We start from the raw sequence: 27,117 nt of genomic DNA, 5'->3' as shown, positions 1-27,117 counted from the left end.
GGGGGAGGGATAAGGGGAGGGGGGGGGGGGGGAAGAGCTTGGGAGCAGCCTTCCCTCCCGTCTGGTTTCCATTAGTCCGCCACGCTCAGCCAAGAAACACAGCCATAAATAAAGGCGAACAATACCAGCCCCCTCCCCGCGACCGCCCAGCCCAGGACGCAGCCGGGTGCCTGGGAAAAGTGGGCTCCGGCCATTGGGACGGAGGGGAGCGTGAATGGGGCTGGTGGGGGGAAGCGGGACGGAGGGGAGGGCAACCGAGAGCATAAGAAGGAAGGGAGGGCTGGCGGCGGGGAGCAGAAGCTGTGACCGCCCCGGGGATCGCGGGTATGGCGAGGTTGGCCCCCCACGTGCCCCCTAAGCGGAGGGGTTTCGCTGTCATTTTTGGGGACCGCGTCTTGCTGCTGGGGCTGCTGCTGCTCCCCGGGCACGGAGATGCTGCTGGGACACGAGGTAAGGGGGTATGGTTTATGGGGGGGTGGTGGGGAGGGAGTGCTATCCTTTGGTTTGGGGATAACAGCGTGCGGATGGGGGGACCCAAGATTGCGTTGGGGTGATGCTTGCTTTGGTGCTTTGGGGGCATGGTTCCTCCTGTTGGTTCTGCAGCTGTGCTGTGAGGGGGTCCCCCAAGCTGCCCCTATTTCTGTGGGACCCCCTGATCCCTCCCCAGCATTGCACAGGCTGCTGGGTGCTGCTGATGCCTCTATATGGTCCGATCCGGAGCAGAGAGCTGTGAGCGGCCGCCCAACCCTGAGAGGAGGAGGAATGGCTCCTGACCCCCCCCCCATAGGACCCTCACGAGGACCCTCTTTCCCCTCACCCCACACCAATGACCCCCGCAGCCATCTCAGCTCCCTAAAACAGAGTCAGGCTGGTGCTGCTCAGCTGTGTTTTCGGGCAAAACTTGGCCTTTTTTTAATTACTGAAGAAATACGTTATTTTCCCCTAAGTTTTCCAGCACTTTCAAAAAGGCTTGTATGCTGAAAGCCTCATTTAGCCCATTTGGGTTTGTGTTCTCCCCACTGTTTTCTTCTGCAGCCCCTCTAAGGAGCTGAAGGCACAACTTCTGTTATTATTGTTCTCTGTGCTTTGCCGGACGCTGTGCCCTGAAATTCAGATAAAGTCAACATAAATCCCTATCCGAAATGCTGAGCACTGCAGGGATGAATCCATCCCAACAACCAGCGTTCCCAAAAAGGGCAGGGAGTGAGTGTGTTTTCCAGGAAAAAGAAAAAATATCAAGAGAAAGGGGTGGGAATGCCCCTCCGCGCTGCGCTCGGGTTTGTTTGAGTTGGATTTTCAGGCCCTTGCTCATTCTCTGGGGCTCTGCCATTCCCAGCACAACCTATGGACAAACAGTTCACGCTGTGGGCTCCCTGCTCCCAGCCTAGGGGGAGAATAGCTGTTATGTTTTTTTCCCCATTTCTTTGCATTGGGTTGGTGGCAAATGTCACAGAGCGCGATGCGCTGTGCGGCCGTGCCTCAGTTTCCCTGTATTTATGGCTGTGGTTGGAGGCCCCGTTCCCCTTCTTGGAGGACAAGGGAGCGTGCCACTGCCTTATCTGCAGTTATTCCTGGAATCTGATTAAACACTGTGTGTAATGAGAGCTGATTAAATGCCACCGGGCGATATCACCAGGCTCCGTGCTGGGGCTGCTCCCACCCGCAGCTCCTTTTCTTTCCCTCTTTTTCTGTCTCAATAACACCATCCTTCCCCAACCCAGTCCCCCTACATCACTGCAGGGGAACCAAAACAAACGTATTCAGCCTCCTCGTTCCTCTCCCTTTGCCATTTACTGGGGAGGGTTATGGGATCCCAGCTTCCACTAACATTTCCCTTGGCGAGGTGGCCCGGCGCCGGCACTCATCCCCTCTCAGCAGTGTCTTCAGCAGCAGATTTCATTTTGTTCCGTTGTTTTCTTGGCTTAAGTCATTGGGAGCCACTCGCTCTGCTGCAATCAAATGCAGCCACGTTGTTTATGAGAAGAAAATCTTAGAAAGTCTGCCTGGCTCCGGCTGATCCCCAGGACGCTGCTGGGATGTGTTGGATACAGCCCAAGATGGGGTTTTTTTTGTGTGTGTGTGTGATTTTGGGAACAGGCACGTTTTTGGGGCTGGGAGAGTGGAGATGCTCCTGGGAGCTGTGGTTCTGTGCTGGTGGCCAACCTTGCAAACCCAAGGAACCCTCAGCCCCATTTCTTTGGGGAAGCTCCTGCTGCTGGGATGTGCTGTGGGAGCTCCCCAGCTCTCTGTGCTCACCATAACCACGTGAATCATAGAATCGTTCAGGTTGGAAAAGACCTCAAAGTTCCCCAAGCCCAACCCATCCCACCATGCTCACTGACCGTGTCTCTCAGTGCACAATTCTGGAACATCTCCAGGGATGCTGACTCCACCTGGGCAGCCTGTGCCAGTTCTTTTGGAGGAGAAATGTCTCCTAATATCCAACCTGACCATCCTTTGGCATAACGTGAGGCCATGGGAGCTCCCCAGCTCCCTGAGCTCCCCGTAGCCCAGGTGCTCACCAGCTCTTCTCTCCCACAGGACCAATGTCCCAGGGGGAGTGGGTGACACCACATTGGCTCCTGGGGGGTCGCAGCCGGCGAGCTGTCAGCCTAGATGACAAGGTAAGGACACGGATGGCTTCTGTCCTCCCCACTGTAGGGTTGGGTTGTGTGATGCCAGGGTTGCAGGGCACGTGTTGGAGCACCCAATTTATGGCATCCATGAATTTGGCAATGAAATCACTGGATTAATTAAATACTGGGTGGCTGGATCCCAGGCTGGCAGAGGCTGAGGGAGCAAATCCAGGCAGACTTTGGAGGTCCCCAAGGAGGAGGCACTGCATCTCTCTGTTCCCTGTGCCAGCACTTTGGCACCCACCCAGCACAGCAGTGCTGTCGATGGGCTCTGTGCTGAGCCTGCTGCCTGGCTCTGTTTCCCTGATGTCCAAGAGCCGTGTGCTGGATGGGACACCCCTCCCCAAAGCTCACTGCTGGCTGCCACATTGTCCCCTCCATCCACACCTCCAACCCCCTGCACGGTGATGGAAGGAAACTGCTGAGTTTTGAGGTTTGGTAAAAGACACAGTGCTGGGAAATGATCACCATCTATAATGGTGACGGGGTCTGAGGACGCAGCTTTGAAACCACCTGAGATGTCTCCACGTGGGACCTCCTGGTTGGTGCCTTTCATTTTCTGGGTAGTGCCGCTCGCACAGCAGCTGCTGCTGGGAATCGCATTTCTCCTGCAGCCAAAATAGCTGCGGTGTGCCCAGCCTCACACATCTTATCCTGCTGGGGACAGCAGGGTTGGGTTCCGATCTTTGAGAACCCCCCCTGGGGCTATATTTAGGCTGGAGAGTATCTGAGAGGCGGGTGGTTTATTTATACGCTTGCTGCCCCAGATTGCAGTGGGATGTGGGGGCTCAGTGCCTCCCCGTGGCTGTGGGGCTGGGGAAGGGGCAGTGAGGAAGGACCTGGCACTTCCTGGCATCTGTTCTGCCTCCAGACAGCCCGAAACAAGGAGCTGCTGTTTGGCGGGGATGTGGGGAGGGGCTGCAAGCCAGCAGAGGGGTGGTTTGTAGGGGAATTGCTGGAGGAACCAAGGAACAGGGCAGGGGCAAGCAGGATTCTGCTTGCACGTCAAGACCCGAAGCATTGCTATAACCTCTCCCCTCCAGCCTGGCCTTTTTGTCCTCAAACACCACAAAGTACTTATTTTTAAGATAAATCCATTCTATTCTGTCTGCTTCTGCCCTTCCAGCAAAGGTGCTGGAAATAGTTATGTTGGCTTGGTGCGGATGTGACACGTGTGGCTGCCCTGCTGCCCTTCCCAGTGCACAAAGAGGCTGTTTGTCCCCACACGGCTGCTTTTGGGGTTTGCAGTGTGCTCCTGTATGGCCTGAGGCCATGGGGAGGAGGAGGAGGAGATGCATCTGAATGAGGAGAGGTTTTATGGCATCAGGATTTGGGGCTCCTCTTGCAGCGCCCATGGCCACAAGCTGGGATGAATTGTGTTTAGATGTGGGCTGGATAGCCTGGAGTTGTGAGTGCAGTTGGGCTTTGGTTGGACCCATGTCTGCCTCCTGAAAGTGCAAAACATTGGGTTCTGGCACAAAAGGTTGGGTTCTGTCACAACATGTAGGGTTCTGGCACGGAATGATGGGATTCTGGCATGGAACAATGGGTTCAAGCACAAAGCAATAGGGTTCAAGCACAAAGCAATAGGGTTCAAGCACAGAATGTTGGGTTCCAGCATGAAACGATGGGTTCAAGTGCAAAACAATGGGTTCCAGCGTGAAGCAATGGGTTCAAGTGCAAATCAGTGGGTTCCAGCATGAAACAATAGGTTCTAGCACAAAATGATGAGTTTCCAGCGTGAAACAATGGGTTCAAGCACTTAGCAGTGGGTTTAAGTGTGGTGATAGCAGCAGGCAGGATGCTGCAGGGTGGCCCATACCACTTTCCCATCCTGGGAAGCACCTAAAGGACACTATGGTGTCTTCTCTTCCCAGTGATGCTTCTCCTGGCTTGACGAGGTGGTCTTGGTGGCCCCGCTCAGCACTGGGCATGCAGGACCCTGTTGTTAGGGCTGAACTCCCACAGGCTCCAGCACACGTGGAAATAATTTGGGAGAGGCCAGGAGGAGGTTATGAGGACCCTGATTGCAAACAGCTCCCTTGTTACTGAATTGCTATGGGATCCTGTCCCCGTCAACCTGGTGGCTGACAGGATGGTTGTGCTGCCTGGGCTACTGATTTCCTTTTGCAGTCGCTTGTTCTCATGTGCCTGGGAAGCATCACCAGCACTGGGAGGAGCAGGAAGGGAGGAGTGGGATCACCCGATCCCTGCCCAGGTGCTGTCACCCACTCTTGCAATATCTGTTTCCTGCAGGGAAGCCCTTTTCCCTCTGCAACATGTGGCAGGGCAGACCAAGCCAGCATGTAGCTTCTGAGCTGGATTTGCTTTGAAACAACACGAACCCTGCCCCTTTATCCAAGGGCTGGGTTCTCCTGATCTCCAAGAGCTGGTTGTCCCCAGGATGCTCTTCCAGCGATCGGCTGGAGGCAGAGGATTGCCCTGGAGGTCTTGGATTTCCATCCTGGTGTGCATCGAGCTGTGCTCTGCTGCATGTTTGAGTGATGGGGAACTCTTCAAACCCAAACTCTGCTGCTCAGCTCCAGCTGTGCCTGAGCCTGGGGAGGACCTGGCTCTGCTGTGATGCTCTGACTGGGAGCTCAGCTGCAAAACCCATCACTGTATCCTCTGTGGAGTGTCCACATCCCCGTGGTGAGATGGGAACCCATCTTCCCTTCCTCCTCCCTGCATCCAGACTTGCATGGGCTTACCCAGGACGTCAGGGCTTGTGGGATTTGGAGCCGTGGAGAGACAAAGATCGAATAACAACACAACCCTCTTGGCCTCAGCTTCTCTGCTGAGGTTTTTCTGATCAGTGGATTGAAAGAGAAAACTGGAACCAAGCTCTGCCCCTTGGGCTCCTCGCCAGGGCGGGTTCATCCCAGCTGCTCTCCCAGCACAGCCCATACTGGGACTGGATTTGTGGGATGTGCTGGAGCGGGGCCACCAGTACATGGCCTGGCTGCTTCTGCAGCATGCACTGGGGATCTGTGGGTCCTGGAGACAGACAGTGGTGTTTGGGTCAGGCAGGATGATGCTGGAGCTTTGGGATAGCGTTGGAGACTGGGATGGTGCTGGAGTTTGGGTAGGTGCTGGAACTGGGGACAGTGCTGGAGACTGGAATAATGTTGGAGCTTGGGATGATGCTGGAGACTGGGACAGGGACAAACTAGGATACTGTTGGAGCTTGGGGTGGTGCTGGAGCTTGGGATGATGATGAGAGCTGGGATGGTTGATAATGATCCATTCCCATTCCTGGTACGCACAGCCACATCCAGCAGCTCTCAGGGAGCCAACCGCCTGTTGCTTAGGCTCAGGGCAAAATTACTGGTGCTTAATTAACACAAACTACATCATCACCTTTCCTGGCCTAACAGCTGGGTTATTTGACTTCTGCCCAGCACGAGTGTTGCACTCTTTCTCCTTTTCCACCTTTTCTTTATGTGCTGCTGTTTATTTCTGTAGGGGTCCATCTAGGATAATGCCCCTCTCCCTGCTGCTTCCCCATCCCTGTGGGGGAAACTGAGGCACAGGGAGGGACAGCCTCTTGTAGGGTCTGAGTGCTGACCCTATTGGCAGTGAGCTGTTTTCCAGCCTTCAGTGGTAGCACGGGGGCTGCAAGCATGAATGCTACCCTGAAACACGTGTCCCTTTAAAGCAGCAGCTCGGGGACAAGCATTTTACCATGGAGGCCCCAAAGTCGAGGCAGGGAGTAATTGCTGGGGAATTCAAACCAGGGCCTGGGGAGGAGGAGAAGGAGAAGGAGGAGGAGAGGGCTCAGGGGTGGGAGAAACAGCCTGGAAATACAGGGAGGCGGGGGAAAAGCAGGGAAATTGTAAGAAAAATGAGCAGACCATGTTTGGCCAGGGAGCGATGTTTGTATAAGATCATGTTCTAAAAATACAGCCCGTTCCCACCATCAGTGGAGGAGAGGAGCCTTCAGCCTTGGCTTCCTCCTCCTCCTCCTCCTCCCGCGTGGCACAGGGCCCCTTGTTGTGGCTGTGCCTTGGCCATGCTGGGGCTGGCGGGGCCCTCAGCTTTGCCTTTTCTCTCCGCTTTTGTTGGTTTGTTGTTTTTTTAAAGCGCTGCGTCTGGGCTCCTTTTTTGGAGCTGGGGAGATGGCATCTGGGGGGGCTCAGCCGTCAGCACTCCATCACTGCGTCCTCATGGCGCCGTGGGGCCAGCATCTCCCCATCCTTATCCCACCCTATCCCAAAACATCCCCCTTGGGCAATGTGAGCAGCTCAATTTGGGGAGCTCCTGCTCCCCCCAAAAAAAGACCCTGCCACCACAAACCCCACGTGCCCCACACCCTGAAATGCTCCGTGGTGATGCTGTCCCTAAGAACGTCCCTGGGGCTGCGGGCTACTGGGCTGCATGAAGAGTGACGTCCCACCATAGGGCCAGGAGGGAGGATTTGGGCTGTGGTTCAGCCCTTTATGGGAAAATCACCCCCACCCCTTCGCATTCCTGGTGAGAAACGCGTGATGTTTGGAGCAGTGAGGCCGGAGCGCTGCCGGGATGGCTCCTTCCTCTCCCATTTATCTTCCTAGCTGGGAAAACCTCTGCAGTGTGGCAGCCACCGGCCCCATCCCACCACAGCCACGGTTGGGCAGGAGGGGGGGTCAGCAGCACGTCATGGATGGGGAAGGATTGGGTGGGGGATTGGACCCAGAGGGAGGAGATAGAGGTGGAAAGGGTCCCCTCGGTTGGGTCCCCTGCAGTTTGGGGCTGGAGCTGCAGCCCAGGGTTGTGTGGTTGCATCCTGGTATGAGGAATCTCACCCCACATGGGCTGCTTGGGCTGGTTTGGGTGGTTTTATGGGATATCTCCAGTTCCCATCCTACGGGGAAATATTGGTGCTGCCTCCTACCTGTGTCCCACCCTGCCTTTTTGTGCACGTCACCTCCTGCCACCACTTTGCCATCGTGGTGACATCCCAACCTCAAAGGAACCCCACCCATGGTTAGGTGTAGAGACACCAAGCACTGCCAAGTGACACCAGGGACACTTTACATGTCCCCAGCCCTGGAACCAGGGAGAGAACATGAGCGCGAGGTCTCGCTTTTGGGCTGTGTCACATCCCGCTGTGCACAAACCAATTATGTTGGCGTGGATGCGTGTGCACGGTGAGGAAACCAGTTCCCATTAGGCTCCCTCCAAAGTGAGGGATTGAGTAAAGCCACCAGCATCCTGGGGAAGCTGAGTCAATCGCTTCCTCCTGCTGTCCCTGGGTATTTTTATCGGTGCCGTTACCGCTGCCTGGATGGTTGCTATTTATTCCCACAGCCGTGGCACAGAGATGCCAACCAGCCCTGGCCCAGCACTGGGCACCTCCTCATGCCCACCTCTTTTGCTCCCCCCGTGATTTTCAGTAGGTCCTACAATAACACAGAGGAAGACAGGGGGCATCTTGGGTCTGTCTGTCCTAACCCCATTCCTCCTTTGCTTCCTTCTGCAGGTGCCAGCGCCGGCGCGGGCAGAGGTGGCTGTGATGGCTGAGGGCAGAGAGCTCATTCTGGTGCTGGAAAGGAACCAGTAAGTGTTGGGACTGGTTGAGGAAGTGGTATTGCTGCAGGATGCTGGGTTAGAGCTGAAATGATATTTTCCATGGCTCGTGCCTGCATCGTACAAGAAAGGCACTGGACAATGCCATGGTGCAGGACAGTGTGGGTGAAGGATGGAGAAATCCAATGGGGTGGTTCTGCAGCCCTGCTCTAGGGCTGGTGCTGCAGGGTCTTTGGTGGCATCTTGGTGGCGTGGAGGACATTTGGAAACCTGTGTTGCTCTCCTGTTGGTCCAGTCTTGGTGGATCAAACAACCTCAAGATGACCCTTGGAGACCTTATGGTGTTTGTTCTGTTGTGTTTTTGGGTTTCTCCTGGTGCTGGTTGGCCTTGTGGTTGAGCAGAATGTGGTGTCATGCAGGAAACCCATCCTTACAGGTCAAGTTCTGCTTCTGCTTTCTTCCAGCTGTGTGGATTGCATGCTAATATGCAAAACCTACCCTGATTCCTATCAGGCTCAGAAATGTTTTCATTTCTTCTAACAACCCTACTTCTCCTTCTGGAAGACACTGAGAGGGCTAAGGCCTCGTCAGCTGGAGATGGTGCAGGGTTTGCAGGGAAGCGTTGAATTGGATATTGAATTGCTCTGAGGGTGACCATGCATGGTGCCCAAGACAGTCTGAGGTACTCAATAGCATCAACAGTGTACTCAAGAGCATCTATGGCACTAAAATCCATTCATATGGCACCCAAGATTGGCCTAGCATTTGCATTTGCTGGGAGGACCAATGCAGCCATGGCTGTTTGAGCCATATAACAGGGCTACCTTGGCTACCAGGCTGTGGTCATACCCCAAATCTTCTCTCCTATGGTGCTGGGAGAGGTGGTTGTCCTCTGAACTGTTCCTCATGGTCTCTTCCAACAAGACCTTCCCTTGTGAAGGAGGAAGAGCCCCATCTTCCTGCTCTCCCTTCCCTTGCCCTACCCTGCAGAGGACGTCCCAGTGGGATGCCACCATGATGGAACTTGCTGTATCCCAAACTGGAGATAAGCTCAAATCTTCCACCTCCCTCAGCCCCCAGGCACTGTGTGGAGATTTTCACATCTCAGCCGACCCCATCCCTGACCCCATCCCTGTTGCACCCCTTCCAGGACCCAATCTGAGCTCTCATCACGATCCTCTGCTGTACTGGAGTTATTGGTGCCAGGCGTCTGCTTGCAGGGATGTGGATTTGGATGCCAGGACTGTGCCCACAGCAATATTTTTGGAATCAAACTAATCACAAAATAGAAACCAAGAGGCGGGGAGGCCCAGCACTGTTCTGGGCTGTCTGCTGGCAGCATTTCCTACTGTAGAACAAAACCAGAGGGTCAGCAGGGGTGAGCCCAGCCCTGCAGCTGGCCAAGCCCTTGGCGTACTCACTGCCCATCATCCCAGAGTCTGGGGAGGACACATTTCTGCTGCTTTCCCTCTTGTGCACAGGCATATGGGATGTGGGCTGAGCTCTGGCTCTTCTTGCCTGGCGGCAGGAAGCAATTTGTCAGCACAGGGCTGTGTCACCGCTGGCTTGGGTGAGAGACGGCCAGCAGCTGTGGGGACAGGCTTTGCTAAAAGCAGTCTGCGGGTTCTCACCGTCAGCTATTAGGAAAAAATTATTCTCAGAAGAGCAGTAATGCATTGGAACTGGCTGCCCAAGGAGGTGGTGGGGTCACTGTCCTTGGAGATGTTCAGGAACTGTGGAGGAGTGGCACTGAGGGATGTGGGCATGGTAGGGATGGATTATCAGACTTGATATTAAAGGTGTTTTCCAACCTTCTATGATTCTCTGACCAGCTCTGCTTTTTTGGGACATGTTGGTATGGTGTTGCACCAAGAGCATCATGCTCATTGTGCCATGAGTTAGCTGAAGTGGATGGATAGAGCTAGTGGGGCTGGAGACCCCAAACCTGCCACGCTCTGAGTCCAGACCCCAAGGATGGGATTGACTCCATCTTCTTCAAGCTAATGATTCCCCTTTGGGGCTTTGGCTTGATGGTGGGTTTGGAGGCTGTTGTTTCACTGGGGTGGGGGCAAAGGGAGACTTATCAGTGCTGAGGACCTATGTGTGGGCTTGGTCCTTGTGGAGAAGCCATCACTCCATCCTTGATGGTGACCCAACCCTGGTGAGCTACACAAGGGGGCCCGGAGACTTCAGATTCTCCATTCACATCTGGGGCTAAGCAGCAGAGGCACCTTCCTGCCCCTTTGGACCCTCTGTACCACTGTGTCCCCACTGACCACAGGTCCCCAAAGGGTCAGCACATCCCTGGAACACTGCTGTATTCCTCACTGCTCTGCTCTCTCTGCAGGCTGCTGGCACCAGGCTATACTGAGACTCACTACACCACAGATGGGCAGCCCGTGACGGTGACCCCCAACCACACGGTGGGCACATCACTCATCTCAGCAGGAGGGGGACAGTGGTTTTGGGGTGACCCCAAAAGGATGAACCTTGAGTATCTCTGTCCCTTCCCCATACCAATTCCCTGTCCCTGATTTGTCACCCATGTGGCACATGGAGTCCTGCCCCAGGCTGAACCTCCAGAGCTGGCAGCATCCCATCTCCATCCCTCCTTTTCCCTGGTCCAGATGGATGTTGCTTGCTGGGAAACGTGAAGAGGACGGCTTTTTGGGGACAAGAAATTGGGATTTATAGCTGGCTGGCTCTGCGTGGTTGTTTCTAACCAGGGTTTCTGTTGTTTTTCTCCCAGGACCACTGCCACTACCACGGGCACGTTCAGGGCTACCAGAGCTCCTGGGTCGTCCTCAGCACCTGCTCAGGGATGCGGTATGGAGAGTGTGGGAGAATTTGGGGGTTCTGAAGGGAAATGATGGATGCACGGCCTGAGGTTTTAATGCTAGGGATGTATGAGCTCACGGACCTGCATTCATCCATCTCTTCTTTCTGCCCACTTGGGTATTCAAGCTGAGGTGTGGAAAATTTGTGGGATCTCAGCAGGGGTTGGGTGAGCAGCAAAGGAGCTGCAGGAGCTATTTGGGTCTGTTCTCCATCACCAGGGGCTTGATTGTGGTGAACAGCAATGATTCCTACTACCTTCATCCTGTGGGGACACCTGAGCCAAACCACCACCTCATCCACCGAGCAGAGCACCTGCACATCCCTGGTGGCACCTGTGCCCACGGCGATGACTTTGGGAATACCATTGGTGACATCACCCAGCTCTTCCAGCTGGTGGACCACCGGGTACAGCCAGCTCTGGGTCCTTTGCTCATGGTGGGGCAGGGGGCTGGGAGTGGGGCTGTCTGCATCCTTGCTTGGTGTCACAGAATCATAGAATGGCCAGGGTTGGAAGGGACCACAAGGATGATGAATCTCCAACCCCCCTGCCACATGCAGGGCCACCAACCTCCTCATTTAATATCAGCCCAGGCTGCCCAGGGCCCCATCCATCCCGGCCTTATACACCTCTAGGGATGGGGTGACTTGGGTGGGCAGCTCATATGGTTTGATTTTAGGCAGGAGACCTCAAAGGGAAGCCCCAGTATATGTGGGCTGGGACTTTGACAGACAGTATGGAACATGATATGGCCATGCAAATTGTCCATGCCTCCTTGTGCCTCAGTTTCCCCCTTTGGCCATCCTTTCTGGGCAGATATGGGAACGTGTGATGCACTTTGGGCTTCTTCACTCCTCCAAGCCTTGCTGTCTGTCTTGCAGGTGAAGAGAGATGCCTGGAGGACCATGAAGTACATGGAGCTCTTCATCGTTGCTGACCACACGCTGGTGAGTGTTGCAGGGGCAGGAATCTGCTCTGGCAGAAAAGCCAGGGTTCCGCTCTGTATCCATCTCTGCTCTTGCTCTGCTGACCTTTCCCATCCCCATCTCTTTGCAGTTCAGGAACCAGAACCTCAACTTGGGCCTCACCAAGCAGCGAATTGTGGAGATCGCCAACTATGTGGACAAGGTAACGCCGGTCCCTTGTCACCATCTCTGTCACTCCCAGTGTGTCAGAACTGCCTGAACTCAAGGCCAGACTCAGGGGACTGTCCCCGTGTCACTGGAACGAGGAGTTTAGATGGTGGTTGAGAGTACGGGATGGGAAATGCATTCCCAACCACCATTGATGGTGGACTCTCAGAGGCCAGGATCAAAGCTGGCATTGACATGAGCCTCGTGTTGTGGTTCTCCAAGCCTAAGTATAGACAGTGCTGTCACGTGGTGGATGGGATTGTGCCACCCTGACAGCGTTGGTGGTAGAGCTCATGTGTGCTGGTGGATTTAGGACAAGCGTATCCCTGAGTCAACCAACCAGAAGGAAAGCATGGAGACCCACCGGCTGGAACATCACGGTGGGGATGGTAGATCTGCAGCAGATGTTGATCCCCGTCTCCATCCTGAAGTTCTACAGGTCACTGAACATCAAGGTGGCCCTGATTGGCCTGGAGGTGTGGACAGAACGGGACCAGTGCACTGTCACCAGCGATGCCAACACCACGCTCTGGGCCTTCCTGCAGTGGAAGAAGGCTCTGAGGGCTCGCAAGAAGCACGACAACGCGCAGCTGCTGACGTGAGCACCTTGGGGATGGTGGGGTTGGGCACCAGGTCTCCATACTGATAATTGATCTGGTTGGGTTCACTAATTACCCTTCTGTTCTTTCTGGTGAGCCAGCGGGAAGACGTTCCGGGGGACGACCATTGGCATGGCCCCACTGGAGGGGATGTGCAGTGCAGACAACTCTGGAGGGGTCAGCGTGGTAAGGAAAGCATGGGGGTCCCCATTGCCAATCCCCACCCTGGGCTGAGGACCCCATTGTCACCCAATCCTAATGGGGCTGTTTATGGGCTTGGAGAACCAGCCACCTGGGCTTGGTCCTAGGATCAACCAGTGATGCTGGTGGCCCTCTCGGATGCTGGCCAAGCACTAAGAAAGGTGAAAAAGGGAAGGTTTAAAGCTTTTGTGCCCTGTGTACACTCCCAGCAGAAGTGTTGGAGTATCCTGCATTGCTTCTGTCCTTTACCTTAAATACCATCTGCCTGTGCCTTCTGGTTTGGCAGGGCCATCCCCACCCCAGATGATCTTTCTCCCTCTCCTGATGGGGTGGTGGTGATCCTCTGGTCCCTGGGCGGGCTGAGGCACACAGATTCCTGTTTTTTGGGATGTGCCTTTCAATATCCCTTGTTTTCAGTGACTTGCTCCAATAAAAGATCTTCCCAGAGGTCCCGTGGTGGGCTTTTAGGAAGCAAAATCCCACCTCTCCCATAGACCCCATTCACTTGGGACACAGCTACCCCCCCCCACACCGATGTGGGGGCCACCCCTTTCTGCTCCCTAGAGCTGATACAGACCCTACTCCTTGGCAGGACCACTCGGAGCATCCCATCGGAGCAGCAGCCACCATGGCCCACGAGATTGGCCACAACTTCGGCATGAGCCACGACAGCCAAGGCTGCTGCGTGGAAGCCACCCCAGAACAAGGTGGCTGTGTCATGGCAGCTGCCACCGGGTGAGTGGCAGGGATGGGGATGGGGATGGGGACAGGATACCCCACAGCAGGAACATGTCAGACATTTGTTTTCCTGCCCTCTGCAGCTCACATGCAGAGCTCCCCAGGCTGACCACATCTTCCTGCCACATTTCTTCCTGCGGTTTTCTGCTAAAACGTTTTTCCCCACGTGGGCAGGAAGGATGTTTTGCGACTGTCTGCAGTCTGTCCCTGTTTGTGTGTTCATGTACCAGCTTATGGATGTATTTACTTGCTTACCTTACGTGGACTTAAAGGTTTTTTCCTGTAGCCCAAGAGATTTACCCCGAAGTTCCCCCAAAATCCTTGCTTCGTGTCAGAAATGAGATATGCAAAGAACTGTTTGCCAGTAATATGAGGAAATGAAAACAGCCCTGAAATGAGCAGAGCATATCTTCTATGCATATATCCTCTGCTCTGCTTCCTCCTTCTCAGTGCACCACTCACAAAGAACTAGAAACGTGCAAAATTACAGAACTCATTTCATTGCATGGGAGTTGGACTAAATGGCCTTTAAAGGTCCCTTCCAGCTCAAATCATCCTGTGATTCTCAGAGCTGGTGTAGGAAATCACCAGCTTCTGCCAAGCTCCTTAGGGGAAAGGATACTTGGGCTGCTCAAGAAAGACCATACGTGTACTGACTTCTCACTTCTGCCTCTCAGGCCTTGTGGACAACTCATTTTCATTCCTTTTTCTTTCTTTTGCTTTACATTTTTGAAATGTTTTTGTCTGTCTCAGTCTCCAAAGTATTGCAATAGGCCCAAAGGGGTATTTCCCATCCTCCACTGAGTAATAACAGGCAGATAGAGGCTGTTCATGTGGAGACCAAACCAATCCAAACCATTGAATCTCCAACCTCCAGGAGGCTTCTGTTGGAGATGTGGTGCTCTGGAGGTGGCACTGAGCAGCTCTGCTCACCCAACGCAACCCATTCCCCAAAATATTTGGGTTCAGCTTGGTGTCCCCTGCTTTAGTGTCTGGGTTATCAATGCAGGTTGGGGTGGGAGCTGGTGGTATGGATGCAACTGGACAATGGTGTTTGCTGCTTGTCCTTATTTCCCAGCTCTGACTGTGGTTTTCCTCCTTCTCCTGACCCCACATGTCCCACATGCCCATTCTTCCCCATCTGTCTCCCATGCAGACACCCCTTCCCGCGTGTCTTCAGCTCCTGCAGCAAGAGGCAGCTGGAGAGCTACTTCCAGAAGGGAGGTGGCATGTGTCTCTTCAACCTGCCTGACACCAAGGACCTGGTGGTGGGACGGAAATGTGGCAACGGCTTTCTGGAAGATGGAGAGGACTGTGACTGTGGGGAGGTGGAGGTACGGTGCTGGAGGGGGGTGGTTTGTATCTCAGCTCCGCTGGAGGTTGCAGCACGGAGAGGGGTCTTTGCAAAGGGAGTGGGTTTGGTTTGCCATCCCAAAGGCAGTGCTGTGATGGGTGGAGAAGGGACTGAGAGGGTGGTAGGCTCTGGAACAGGGTGACCATTGCAGTTGTGGATGCTCATCCCTGGTGGTGTTGAAGACCAAGTTGGATGGGGCTATGGGGCTTTGGGCAACCAGATGGTGGGAACTGGATGGGCTTTAAGGTCCCTTCCAACCCGAGGCACTGTATGATTCTATGAGAGCAGTGATGGGAAGGGGGAAGGGATGGACTCATTGAGCAGTGTTGCTGTCTATAACTCTACATCATCATCTTCTCTGCATCCAGGAGTGCACCAACCCGTGCTGCAATGCACACAACTGCACGCTGAAGGTGGGGGCCCAGTGCGCCCATGGTGACTGCTGCCAGAACTGCAGGGTAATCCTCCCTCTGCCCTCCACCCAGTGCTCACCTTGGACCAACTACTGAGACACAGTCCCCATGAGACTCACACACTGCATGTCCCACGTTCAGCCCTCCTGGTGCCAAATGATGAAGGTTCTGCAGAAATATGCATAAGATATGCATAAAAACCATGTCTTACAGGGAGTCTCTGCTTTGTGGCTGGGGTCCTGTCCCAAAATCTGGCTTTATACCTCAAAGCCCCTTACAGTCCCAGAAGGGACATAATAGATGCTTTATGGCCCCATGCTGTGCCAGAAGCTAGCATCCATCTGAGCTGATCCCATTCGCTGCTTTTGGGTGCTGATGCTTCTCTCTTCTCCTGTGGCAGCTGAAGGTGGCTGGGACCATCTGCAGGGAAGCAGCAGGATCCTGTGACCTCCCTGAGTACTGTACTGGTGCCTCACCCTACTGCCCAGCCAATGTGTACCTGCTGGATGGCTCATCCTGTGCCTACGGTGAGGCATACTGCAACAATGGCATGTGCATGACCCACCACCAACAGTGTGTCCAGCTCTGGGGACCAGGTGAGCCTCAGTCCTATCCCACAGGCATCTTCGTGGCCCCTTAGTGGAGCAGGAGCCTTGCTGGGTCTCTGTGTTGTGTCTCAGTGGAGTCCTTAGGCCCCCTGCCCACAGGGGTAGGGTGTAATGAGTGGAAAGTGTTTGTATCCAGGGTTGGGTTAGTGTCTGTAGGGCTGGTGTGGAGGGCAGAGCATGCTGCTGTTGCACATCACAGGTGCCTGGTCCTGCACTGTGCATAGCTCATCATAGAATCATTGTGGTGGAAAAGATCTCTAAGATCATCAAGTCCAACCATCACCCTGTTGCATATAGTCCCCATAGTGCATATAGCCCATACATTACATGCAGCTTGTATGGCCCCTGTGCTGCATTGGGCTGCACCTTACCCCTTTGCACACTGTGCTCCCCATACCAGCATCCTTGACATCTTGCTCCTATCCCATAGCTTCCATCCTACCAGGGTGCAGCTCTCTATCTGCATTCACACAGCACACTGCCAACCCCAGGGCCAGAAGAGCTGCAGCAGGCACAAAGGGGAGGAAAAAGGGGAGGAAACCTTCCCCCACAGCCAACATCTTCTGCAAGACCCCAGAGCAAAGGGACTTTTATCCTTCTTGTCTTTTCCTTGACCCAACACCCACCTTGCTCTCCCCATGAGCATCCATCTGGTAATTGCAATGCTGGTATTTCTCCCTGCTTTCCCCATCCTGCTGATTATGAAGGACCTTTTTTCCCCCATCAGGAGCCTGGCCAGCCCCAGCTGCCTGTTTCCAGGATGTGAACATGGCTGGCAACACCTATGGAAACTGTGGCAAAGACAGCCAAGGGCGCTACGTGAAGTGCGAAAAGAGGTGGGTGAGGCACTGACACGTGCAGGTACTTCATCACCTGTAGGTGCCACTGCCCAACAGTGGGGCGGCAGGGCTGTTTCCCACCTTCAACATCACTGTTTTGGGCCAGAGGAAGCCATCAGGTCCTTCCTGGGCTTAGTTCCATCGTTACTGTGAGGTCGCTGTGTCACCACCCAGCCCAGCCCAAAGGGAAAATCAAGGACAGCATCTGCAGGAGAGCCTGTTTAGGGAATGTGTGCTGTCCAGTATTCTGAGTTAGTCAGTGATCTTAGAGGGGACCCCCTGCCTGTTCACTTCAGCATTATTTTGTGCTCTCCATAGTTGATCTAAGCCTTTCTGAACCTCTTCTATCATAGCCTCCCATGGCCATAAATTCAGAGAGGTGAGCTAGCGGGCAGTGGGATGGGGCAGCAAGGATGAGTCAGTCTTCACCTGCCTTCATCTTGGTTCTGCCCTGCTCCTAGAGATGCCATGTGTGGCAAGATCCAGTGCCAGAGCTCAGCCAAGAAGCCCCAGGGGACCAACACAGTCTCCATTGACACCACCATCCGCTTCAATGGACGGGAGGTGAAGTGCCGGGGCACCTACATGTACACTGCCAAGGATGATGAAGAAGACCTCTCTGACCCTGGGCTGGTGATGACGGGAACAAAATGTGGAGATGGAATGGTGAGTGCCTTTTCTTAGGGTTGGGGTTTTCTTGGGGAGCCAACCAAGGTTCGTGTCCCAGCTCCACTGTGGACAATGACACTTCTCTATGTGATGACTGGCCCCCCACCCGTGGTTTCCACCACATTTATAGGCATTGGCCTGATGATATGTCAGCTGTGATATCACAACTCATACGACAGTTTGAGTTGGAAGGGGCCTTCAAAGTTCATCTTCCCTGCAATGAACAGGAACACCCACAGCTCCATCAGGTGCTCAGAGCCCATCCAGCCTCACCTCTGGCCACACATCACCAGATGTTTATGTGTAGGCCATCAAGTCCTCTTCTCCTTGGTCTCCATGTTAATTTTCCCATTTAATGAAAAGTCGAGCAGTACCAACAAGAGATCCATACCCTAGAACTTGATGAATGGGGTCTTCCTCCTATGACTAATGGTTTTCCAAACTGTTAGGAATCAAAATACCTATTTGGATAGATTCAAAAATGTGCTGCTAACTGAGCACGAGTCTCTTTTACAGCACCTGCATCTCCAAGTACTTTACACAGGGTCAGTGCAGCTTAGAATGGCAGAAGCCTGGTAGACAGCATGATAGCAGGGATGCATGCCAGACAGAGCTGGCTGGAGAGATACAACCTTCACTGTTTGGCATTTTCCTTGTGAAATATCCACCCCAGTTTGTGACGGAAGGCCAAAATGTTGACATTTTTATGAGAAAGGATGGCTGTTTTTGAAATCCAGCATTGGCTTTTTTGGCTGGTGCCCACCTTTTAGGGCTGGCAGCTGCCAGGTGGGCTGTCAGGGAGGGAGGTGGCAGTGGTGGAGTGTGTCTCTACTGAGCCACATGGGATTGGGAATTGTTGGAGACTCCTGGCCTGTGCTGAAAGCTGGAGTGAAATACATTCACTTGGGACAATGAGACAACCAGCTTGCATTGTCTACGTTCAGTGTCTTCCCAGAAGGCTCCTGTCTGTGAAGCCAAAATATCGCTGTGCTCCATCTCTTGAGCCTTTCCTAACCTTTTCTCTTGTCTTCCTCTCAGGTTTGCAAAGACCGCCGGTGCCAGAATGCCTCCCTTTTTGAGCTGGAGAAGTGCGTTTCCCAGTGCAACGGCCATGGGGTGAGTTTCCATCTGAGACCTACAGCAGCTCAGATCCTTATGCAAAACCAAGTCATCTCCCACCGGGATGAGCCTTGCGACACAGCGGGCATCTGCTTTTCATAACTCTTAACTTGGAGGTCAGCTGTGGGTGAGACCGAGCTGAGGTCTTTGCTTATCTGCGTCCAAGTTAGAGGGAGAAAATCATTCTTGCTGCAATGTCCATCTGCAAAATTTGGATCAGGGTACGGTTTGAACTGGAGAGTGTTCAGAGCTCAGAGCAGGTGTCTGTTCCCTCTGAGAACAAAGCAATGATCAGAAACTCAAATGGGACTGCAAAAAATGCAGGGAAATTGTTTAGCAAATAGAAAAAAGCCACTGTTGTCCAAAGCTTAAAGGCTGCAAAAATGTGATGCCTGCAGATGAGGACTGCTTAGACCATGGCTTTGGCAGGTAAGGAAACAACAAACAAAATGCTGCTTGGTTATGAGAAAGGTAATAGGTAAAACAGTCAATACTCAGCCTAGTTAAGGCTCCTGGTTTGGATTCTCTGCTTCAGAAATGCTGTGAATTGGGGGGACATACCCCAAGGGGAAGACATTTAATGAAATTCTGGCTTAGCACAAAGCATTAAGGCCAAGTTATGAAATACCTCTCTGCAACGTTTATACAACAAAGAGCAGGAAAAAGTACTGCCAGCAGAAAGATATGACTGTACATTGCAATCACAGATTTGAGGGCAAAGATGGCATGATCCAAGTGATAGCCAAGGGGTGAATGGCCCAGATTCCTGACACTGGCATCTGATTTCAGCCCTGTCCTATGGATCTTCATTTTCATCCATTCCTATTGGTCTCCAGCCCTCTTTCTCTCCCAACAGGTTTGCAACAGCAACAAGAACTGCCACTGCAATGCAGGTTGGGCTCCTCCATACTGCGAGAAGCCGGGCTTGGGAGGCAGCGTGGACAGCGGACCCGTGCAGCATGACAGTGAGTGCAGGCTGGAGCAATGGGGTGGTGATGGAATCCTTGAGATTGGAAAAGGGTCACTAAGATCATCCAGTCCAACCATCATCCCATCATCACCATGCCCACTACGCCCTGTCCTTAAGACCGAGCAGAGCCATGCTCTGGATTTGATCCCTATCAAAGCAAACCCAGAGGCTGATGATTCTTCTGGCCCCACATTAATATTTGTGCTTTCCCTGACAGATCATGAAGCCATCTTGGTAACAATTCTGCTCATCTTCCTGCTTTTCCTCCCAGTCCTGGTGGGGAGCATTTACTTCTGGTACCGGCGGGAGAACTCGCTTCTGAATAAGTGGATCAAGGAGGTGAGGAGGAGGAGCCGGGAGACATACAGGTGGGTGATATGTCCTAAATTTCTTCTCTCTTGGGGACCCACTTAGACCCTGAACCTTTTTATTGGAAGCAGCCAGCCTGGTAGGATGGGTGGGGGAGGGAGCACAGCATCAGCTTCAATAAGATCTGAGGCTGCTTTGAGATGGAATGAGCTCTTCCTGGGGACAGTCTGAGGCTCTCAGCTCTCTCCTGTGCAGAGGACAGGAATGATCTGTTGGATGGGATGACCCTAGTGAGTGATGATGAAGGCAGCCTGGTAGCAAGGATCTCCCTTGCCATCTGCTCCTAGCAGGCTGCAAGAGCTGGAAGGGCTCTAAATGAACACAGAATTTGAGTATTCATTATTTCCTCTCCCAGCACAGACTCACACGTATATCTCAGAGCCCCTGCAAGCATTTGAGAAAAAAACCCAGAGCCAGACATGTGCCTTTTCATATGGCTAGTGATTTCATAAATGCCTTTACTCAAAATGGACTTGTCCCTGCCCACCTAGCCCTGCCAGGCATTTCCCTGTCTGTTCCCAAAGAGAGGACCTTGCTGATGTGCAGCCTTCTGGGAGGCAGCTGTTGCAAAGATGGTTGCTTTATTTTGCCCTCTGTGATTTATGTTTGTGATCCTGGGCAGGAACACAGCCTTTGGTCGGAAGGCAACCAGTGGCCATTCCAAAGCTGCTTTCACCTTACGGAACATTTCCACCTCCAGCCACGATAACAAAGTAAGTAACATCCCAGCATCCAGGTTTGCTTTCCTCCCTTGTCACGATATGGTGATCACATTTCCCTCTAGCAATGGGGCTGGTGTTTTTCCTTGTGTCTATGGTGTGAGCCCTCAAGCAGTATTATACATCCCTGCTAAAAATGGATCTTTTGAGCTTTGTATGCCCCAAAAGATCTTAGTGACTTCTAGATACTCTGAAGGGAATTGGCCCCATCCCCATGGCAGAGTGAAGCTGATGGCTTCACACTGTTTCTCCAGGCAGGCAGACACTTCTGTTGGTGGCTGCAGCATCTCTGGTGGCTTTGGGATCACCCAAGCCAAGAACCTAGAACCTTTCTCCCTAGGAAAATACACTTAGGTTTTTCCTTTTCTCATCTCTGCAGGCAACGCGGGCTGCGTTCCCCCCCAAAACCTGCCCTCGCCAACCTGGCTTCCAACCCATCAATGTTGTCCATCCCTTTCGTCCACCTCCTCACTCCATCCCTCCACGCCCAAGGGACCCCAAGCCTGCCAGGCCACCTCCTCCAGCTGGCAAGTCGCCCCTGGTCCCCACCAAAATGGTCGTCTCTCAAGCAAAGCTGCCTCCTCCTAAGAAACCTCTTCCATCCAGCCCTGTGAGGACCCCAGTGGTGAGTTGTGTTGGCTGGCTGGTTTTCCCTGCCAGAGTTCCCCATTTTTGGCTACCTCTGGCTCTGTTGGAACGGACGCAGCTGGGGAGTTGCCATGGCATCCTAAGAGATGAATCTGTTGCAGTGCTGAAGAAAGCTGGGTAGATGCTGAGAACGTTTTAGGGTACTTTGGGTACAGTTGTATGCTTTGAAACACGCAGCAAGGACTTGGACGTGATGATCCTTGTGGGGCCCTGTCAACTTGGGATATTCTATGATTCTATGGTCTCAGCTCTACAAAAGGAGAAAAGGGGTTGTAAGACATCACTGGAGGCTTCCCTAAGGATGTTGTCTCTCCTTCAACATTTTGTGATTCCAGGTAGGCCCAAAGCATCAGCCACCACGTCGGCCACTGCCTGGATGTCCTTTTCTGGCCAAAGAGCTGCCTCCAGCACATGGACAGACCCTGCTGGTCACGGTCCCTCCTACCAACTTCAAGGCCTTTGGTACAAGTGCCATGAACCACTCTACGAGGCCATCCAAGTAAGTTGAGGGAGGAGTTGGGTTACTTCCCAGCACACTGGGGCCATGCAGGCAGACATAGCAGGATCTTATGGGTCGTTGTTTCTGTGGGATGTCCTAAATGTCAGCATCTGACATTTAGCATGCTCTGGCTTGCTTTTTGTTCCCTCATCTGCATTTTGTGGTAACTGTCCATGGCAGGTGGGGTCAGAACTAGATGATCTTTAAGGGCCCTTCCAATCCAAGCTGTTCTATGATTCCATGATTTGATGATTTCTCATGCAATGTCTGGTGTGTTGGGGGTCTGTGCTTGCTGCTGAGGCTGAAGAGCAACTTGAAGCCCACCAGGTTTGAGAGAACCTGGAAAATGGCTTTGGTGCCCAGCTTCTAGTAGGGGCAACAGCAACAAACTGGAAGGAAATCAGTTGATCCCTCAAATCCTGCCATGTGGGGAACAATTGCAAGCCAAAGAATTTACCCAAATGTTGACCCTACCATCAATCCCATGCCCATAGTGCAGGAGAAAAGCCTGTCTGTGTGTTAGAGCACTCAGAATCTGTGGCCATGCCTCCCCCTGCTTGGACATTGAGGGTTTGGCCAAGGTTGGCCAATGGTGACCAGGGTTTGAGTTTTTGGTCCTGTAGGGTCTTGATGGGTTAAGGGAAATACCATATTTTGGTGGGTGCATATGGCTTCGCATCCTGGAGCATGAGGGCTTCAGGTTTGCTGCTGGGGGACAGGGGAGAGATGGACAATGATGGTCTCTTTCATCTTTCCTCCCTACAGGCCGATGCCACCTCAAAGGTGAGTTGCAGACACCGTGCAGGGATATGGGGGACCTGGTGCACTAGGTTTTGACCCATCAAGCTGGAGTTTAAATGTCTCCCTTCCCAGAAGCTCATAGATGAGTTCCTTTCAACTCGTGCTATACTGCTAAATTTGATGAAAATGGGTCAGTAGGTACTTTGGTATCCCCTCCTGATAGCCAAGGCCTTATCCAGCCATGGAGGGAAGACATCATGCTGAACTAAAGTTGACCCTCATCCCCAGATGGTCTAATTACTGCTTTGATCTTCTTAAACTATTTTAGGTCCACATTCCTTTGTGGTTACCACCACAAGGAGGCTGAATATGCCCCAGAATTCTCGATGTAATTCGATCTCTACAGATTGTCTCTCCTAGTAGATAAAATAAGCTTGTTCTCTGGTCCAAAAAGAGAAAGGTTTGGCACATCTCTGCAGCTAGACCTGGCTCCCTCCAAGTTAAAGTACTTTTGCCCTTGCTGTTTTCAGCCATACAGTTCTGAAACAATGCCAGCTTCAGGAAATGTAGACTGGCAGGGCCAGATGTGCTAGGAAGTGGGATGTACCATATCCCAGTCCTGATTCATTACTAGGCACTACCAGTGTGGAAAGAGATAGGGAAATCTCTTCTTGGTTGGCTGAGGTGAGAAATTTCATGAGTTCTCAGACTGTGGGGTCTGTCTCACAAAGGCTGGCTTGGTGACATCTGTGGTAGTGCACAAACCACCTTGAGAAACTGAGAACCCCTTGGGAGACATCTCTCCAGCAGCAGGTAGGCTCCCAGCTGTCACCAATGGTTACTGCCCGGTGCCAACATGTGCTTTTGTCTCCTGTCAATGTACTGAGGATATGTCTAAGGCCAGCACCTCAAAGCAATACAGCCTGGGGTTGTATTTTTGAGAGAGGATATCGGTGACCAGGACAGTCTTGGATCCTCTCTGATCTCATAGACAGCAGCTGATCTTCCCTTCCTGACATGTGGAAGGATGGCTGTGATGGAGATGGTGGATGCTTGGTCTCTCTGTGCTCTATTGAATTGTTTTCTTTCTCTTTTTACTTGCTCTAGGCCAGTCCCAGCCATCAAAGTCCAATCAACCTCCTTCCCCTTGAAGAAATGACAAACCAAAGGACACCTTATGCCCATCCTTCCTGAGCTGGCTCTCCTGATTTGCACTGCTGCTGGCCACAGGGGTCTTTTATTCCTCTCATTTTATTTGTTGGGTATTTTTTTTTTTTTTTTAATACCAGAGGACTATTTTTATAAGACAGAATGAGTACTCAGCACAAAACAGTAGTGGTGGGGGGAGGAGAGGGGAAATTGGTACCATGGTATAACTGAGGGTTGCAGTGTGGGGTTACCATGGTGGAAACTCCACCGCAGCTCTTACCATCACTTCTTTGCCAGTTTACCCACCAGCTTTGATTTCTTATTGACATTGCACATGGGCTGGTTGGGGTGACCTGGGGTCAACTGAACATCCAACACTGATGAAAGATGCTGACAACGGCAAAAGCTGTGTAATATCCTTCTAGCTACCTCCTCCTTCTCCTCCAGTCGTGGTGAGATCCCCCCACCACCCATTGCCACCAGAGTTCAATGCTGGGCATTGTCTCCGGAGAGACATTTGCCATGAGATAAAAATGGTTGCCAGTTTGGACTGTGCCATCTGGTGCTGGGACATATCCTTGAAGGATCCAAGTTCTCAGGCTCCTCCTGGCCCCCTACCTGATTGCACAAGAACAAGCAGTGACAATCCTGGGGCTGCACCTGGAAGGAGAAGCCGTCTGGGAAATGGTTTAATGTCTGCAGTGCTGGTGACAGCTGGTTACCAGGGTGCTTTCAAGGGGCTCAGGAGGTCTTCAAATACGTTACATTTTCCCCACTCGTGGGGCAAGCCCAGAAGTGGTTTGTGAGCTGCTATCACTGCTGTCTGAAGTGGGAAGGAGCCACAAGCCAGGAACAAGAGCAGGAAGACCTCCTGCCTGTGCTGTTGGCTTGCCCAAAGGCCTTGGCCAAGCCATTGTGTCTCTCTGTGCCTCAGTTCCCCCTGTCTGTGAAATGGGGGGTAATGCCTACCTCACAGGGATGTTGTGAGGTTTAACGAACTGATGTCTTGAAAGGGCTTTACAATCCTCAAATGAAAGGTGCTCTTGACTTGCACAGTACTATTCCGTGCCACTTTCCTATGACTTGCCATGCGGCTCTGTCAGGGTCTGGAATGAGTCCAGTCCCCTGGCTCCTCTGGCTGTTTTCTTTGCTCAGAAATTCCCCATCTAGGCATCAAGAACTCTGGTTCTCCCACTGTACCACTGCAAACAGCCATCCCTGCAGCCCCTCCATTGGCTTAAACCTGCGGTTGTTGGGTCCAACACATCGACAGACCTCAGTTAGATCCCATTGTGCCCAGGACTAAACTTTTTGGGATGTGTCCAAGCAATGACCATGTACCTTGCTCACGGTATAGGCTCAGGGACAGCCCTCAAGAAACCATTCTGCTGTGTCATTATCCTCAGCATTACAAAATGGCTGTGGTTTAAGTCAACCTAAAACATCCTTTCTCTCATGGTTATTACTTCTTTTTAAATTTTGAAGTATTTAGTCGTGCTCATTGGTCTTGTCTGAAGCACTTTCACATGATTCACATCATTCACATACCAGCTCCAGCCTCATGGAATCATTTAGTTTGAAGGAGACATCTTGAGATCATTCCCAGCTGACCTCCAGAGGATGGGATAAATGAGCAGGTCTATAAACCTGCCCAAAGTCCTGTTCTTTTCTCTGATCTCCAAAGGAAGGTCATGGTTAGACTTGAGGAAGAGCCTACAGAGCTGCTGTATCCTTCTCCCTGTGTAGGTGTTAGAAGAGGGTTAAACAATTAGAGAGTGATTGGAGAAGTCACTGCAGTGATGAAGGGACTGGAAAACATTTTCTTAATTACTTGGATCATTTAGCTTAATGACAAAGTGAGAGATGTCGATGGCTGCAGTCAGAAAACCGCCTTACTTTGGGGTGGGCACTTGGATGGTTGCATCAAGCTGGCGCAATGCCCCTTGCCTTGGAGTCTTGTCCTTCAATGTCATCTCACTCCATTTGTCTCCTCCTGTTGATGGGGAGCAATGGGGATCTCGACCTCTACAACTGCCCAAAGCTCACCAGCATTGAAGAGGCAAGACGTGCACCTTCAGGGACTAAATTTAAGTTACTCAGGCTGGAAAGCAACTGATAGAAACCTCAGTTTCTGATCTCAGGGGTCCTGAGGTCATGATAGCACAGGGCTCTGCTCAGCAGCAAACGGTGTTTTTACTCTTCTCAAAGACCATCTATCTCCCTGGGAGATGTCTTAGCAGGCACCAATGGCTTTTCCTCAAAGCAGAGTGGTGCAGAACCATAAGAAGGGATTGTAATTTGGGGATGGTGCATGACAACCTGTTTGGTAGCTCTGACCGACCTGAGGTGGCCACAGGGAGTGCAGATGGATGATGTCCACCCTGATGCACCTACAGCTGTAACACGTGGCTCACGGGACAGGCAGGAATCGTGTCCTGCTTAGAGAAATTAATGCATCCAGGGAGGGTTTTGGGGTGTTGGGATGACACCAGGTGGCAGCAGATGACCAGGAAACCCTGTGCTCAGCCTTTCGTCTGAACGCTGCTGGGATATTCCAAGCATGAGAGCTTCAAGAGCAGTTTTCCCCCCTTGTTCTCTCCCCCAGCCCCATGATCTGCAGTCCCTTTAGAAGTATATGCTGGGCATCAGCTTGCTCTGCTGACACATTGAGCACGAAGTTCAATATTTTCATTGGAAAATAGCAGCAGAAAGCAAAAGAAAACAACAAAAAAATCCCCCCCCCCCCTCCCCCCCCCCCCCTTTTTTTAACCTTCATCCCCTTGATGCTCCTGGGGCTTCTCTCACCTCTCCTGCTGGATCATCCAGCTCAAATGTCACACTGCATTATTCGACGTTGGTGTGGACGTCTCCTGGGACAAGTATCCACCAAACACTGCGTCTCTTGGAAGGTCGAGCCTGGCTGTTTCCCCACCAGAGAGAACCTGAGGCTGTGGTTATGGAAGGGTGCTGGATCTCCCCTCCCTCAGAAAGCACTTGAGTCAGGGCTGAGGTTGAGAGGCTCTGACTAATGCTTGAGCAGTGACTTAAGCAGCCCTTCTGCACTCACTGTACCCTGGTAGTTGTGCTTATCATGTGGGAGAGCTTGCAAGATCGAAATGGCAAACACAAAACATCCTGACTTGCTCACGAGGAAACGTCTACATCAAATTCAACAGCTTTACGTTGCTGGAGGGAAGCAATCGTGTTCTTACTTTCCAGTAGCAAATTGGAAGACAGTATGAGCCACCCCATGGGTTCACCTACCCTGTATTTGATTTCCAACAGCAGCCAGGGGAGATGTGGAGCAAAACCTGGCTGCTTTCAGATTTTAGCCTCAGCCCTGATAGATTTTAGTGTCAGCTCTTTGCT

At 52.5% G+C, this 27,117-nt stretch overlaps 1 protein-coding gene across 2 annotated transcripts; it reads left to right on the top strand.

Moving 5' to 3' along the window:
• The first annotated feature begins 39 nt into the window (after positions 1 to 39).
• On the top strand, positions 40 to 26,416 carry ADAM33 (ADAM metallopeptidase domain 33). Of its 2 annotated transcripts, none has more exons than XM_031588139.2 (24): positions 40 to 450; positions 2,542 to 2,624; positions 8,098 to 8,174; positions 10,492 to 10,567; positions 10,894 to 10,970; positions 11,201 to 11,387; positions 11,862 to 11,927; positions 12,037 to 12,108; positions 12,545 to 12,711; positions 12,814 to 12,898; positions 13,506 to 13,648; positions 14,808 to 14,985; positions 15,374 to 15,463; positions 15,819 to 16,014; positions 16,754 to 16,862; positions 17,327 to 17,531; positions 18,573 to 18,650; positions 19,510 to 19,618; positions 19,841 to 19,991; positions 20,615 to 20,705; positions 21,091 to 21,336; positions 21,695 to 21,858; positions 22,624 to 22,641; positions 23,707 to 26,416. In XM_031588139.2, the coding sequence occupies exons 1-24, from the start codon at positions 327 to 329 to the stop codon at positions 23,756 to 23,758; spliced, it is 2,844 nt and encodes a 947-aa protein (XP_031443999.2). In that variant the 5' UTR covers positions 40 to 326; the 3' UTR covers positions 23,759 to 26,416. The 2 variants fall into 2 exon arrangements, with proteins under 2 accessions (XP_031443999.2, XP_089996041.1); XM_090139915.1 differs by lacking the exon at positions 40 to 450 and adding an exon at positions 834 to 2,467.
• Positions 26,417 to 27,117: the final 701 nt, after the last annotated feature.

This window comes from Phasianus colchicus, chromosome 4 (genome assembly GCF_987193195.1).
Source record: "Phasianus colchicus chromosome 4, bPhaCol1.hap1.1, whole genome shotgun sequence".
Lineage (NCBI taxonomy): Eukaryota > Metazoa > Chordata > Aves > Galliformes > Phasianidae > Phasianus > Phasianus colchicus.
This window is presented reverse-complemented; position numbering and strand designations above follow the sequence as displayed.

What these genes read in the sequence shown, in the direction of transcription:
- ADAM33 (XM_031588139.2), top strand. Translation starts at nt 327, where the DNA reads ATGGCGAGGTTGGCCCCCCACGTGCCCCCTAAGCGGAGGGGTTTCGCT. An exon ending in CTGGTGCTGGAAAGGAACCA is followed by an intron (nt 8,175 to 10,491) that starts GTAAGTGTTGGG and finishes CTCTCTCTGCAG; the next exon opens with GCTGCTGGCACCAGGCTATA. An exon ending in GTCATGGCAGCTGCCACCGG is followed by an intron (nt 13,649 to 14,807) that starts GTGAGTGGCAGG and finishes TCTCCCATGCAG; the next exon opens with ACACCCCTTCCCGCGTGTCT.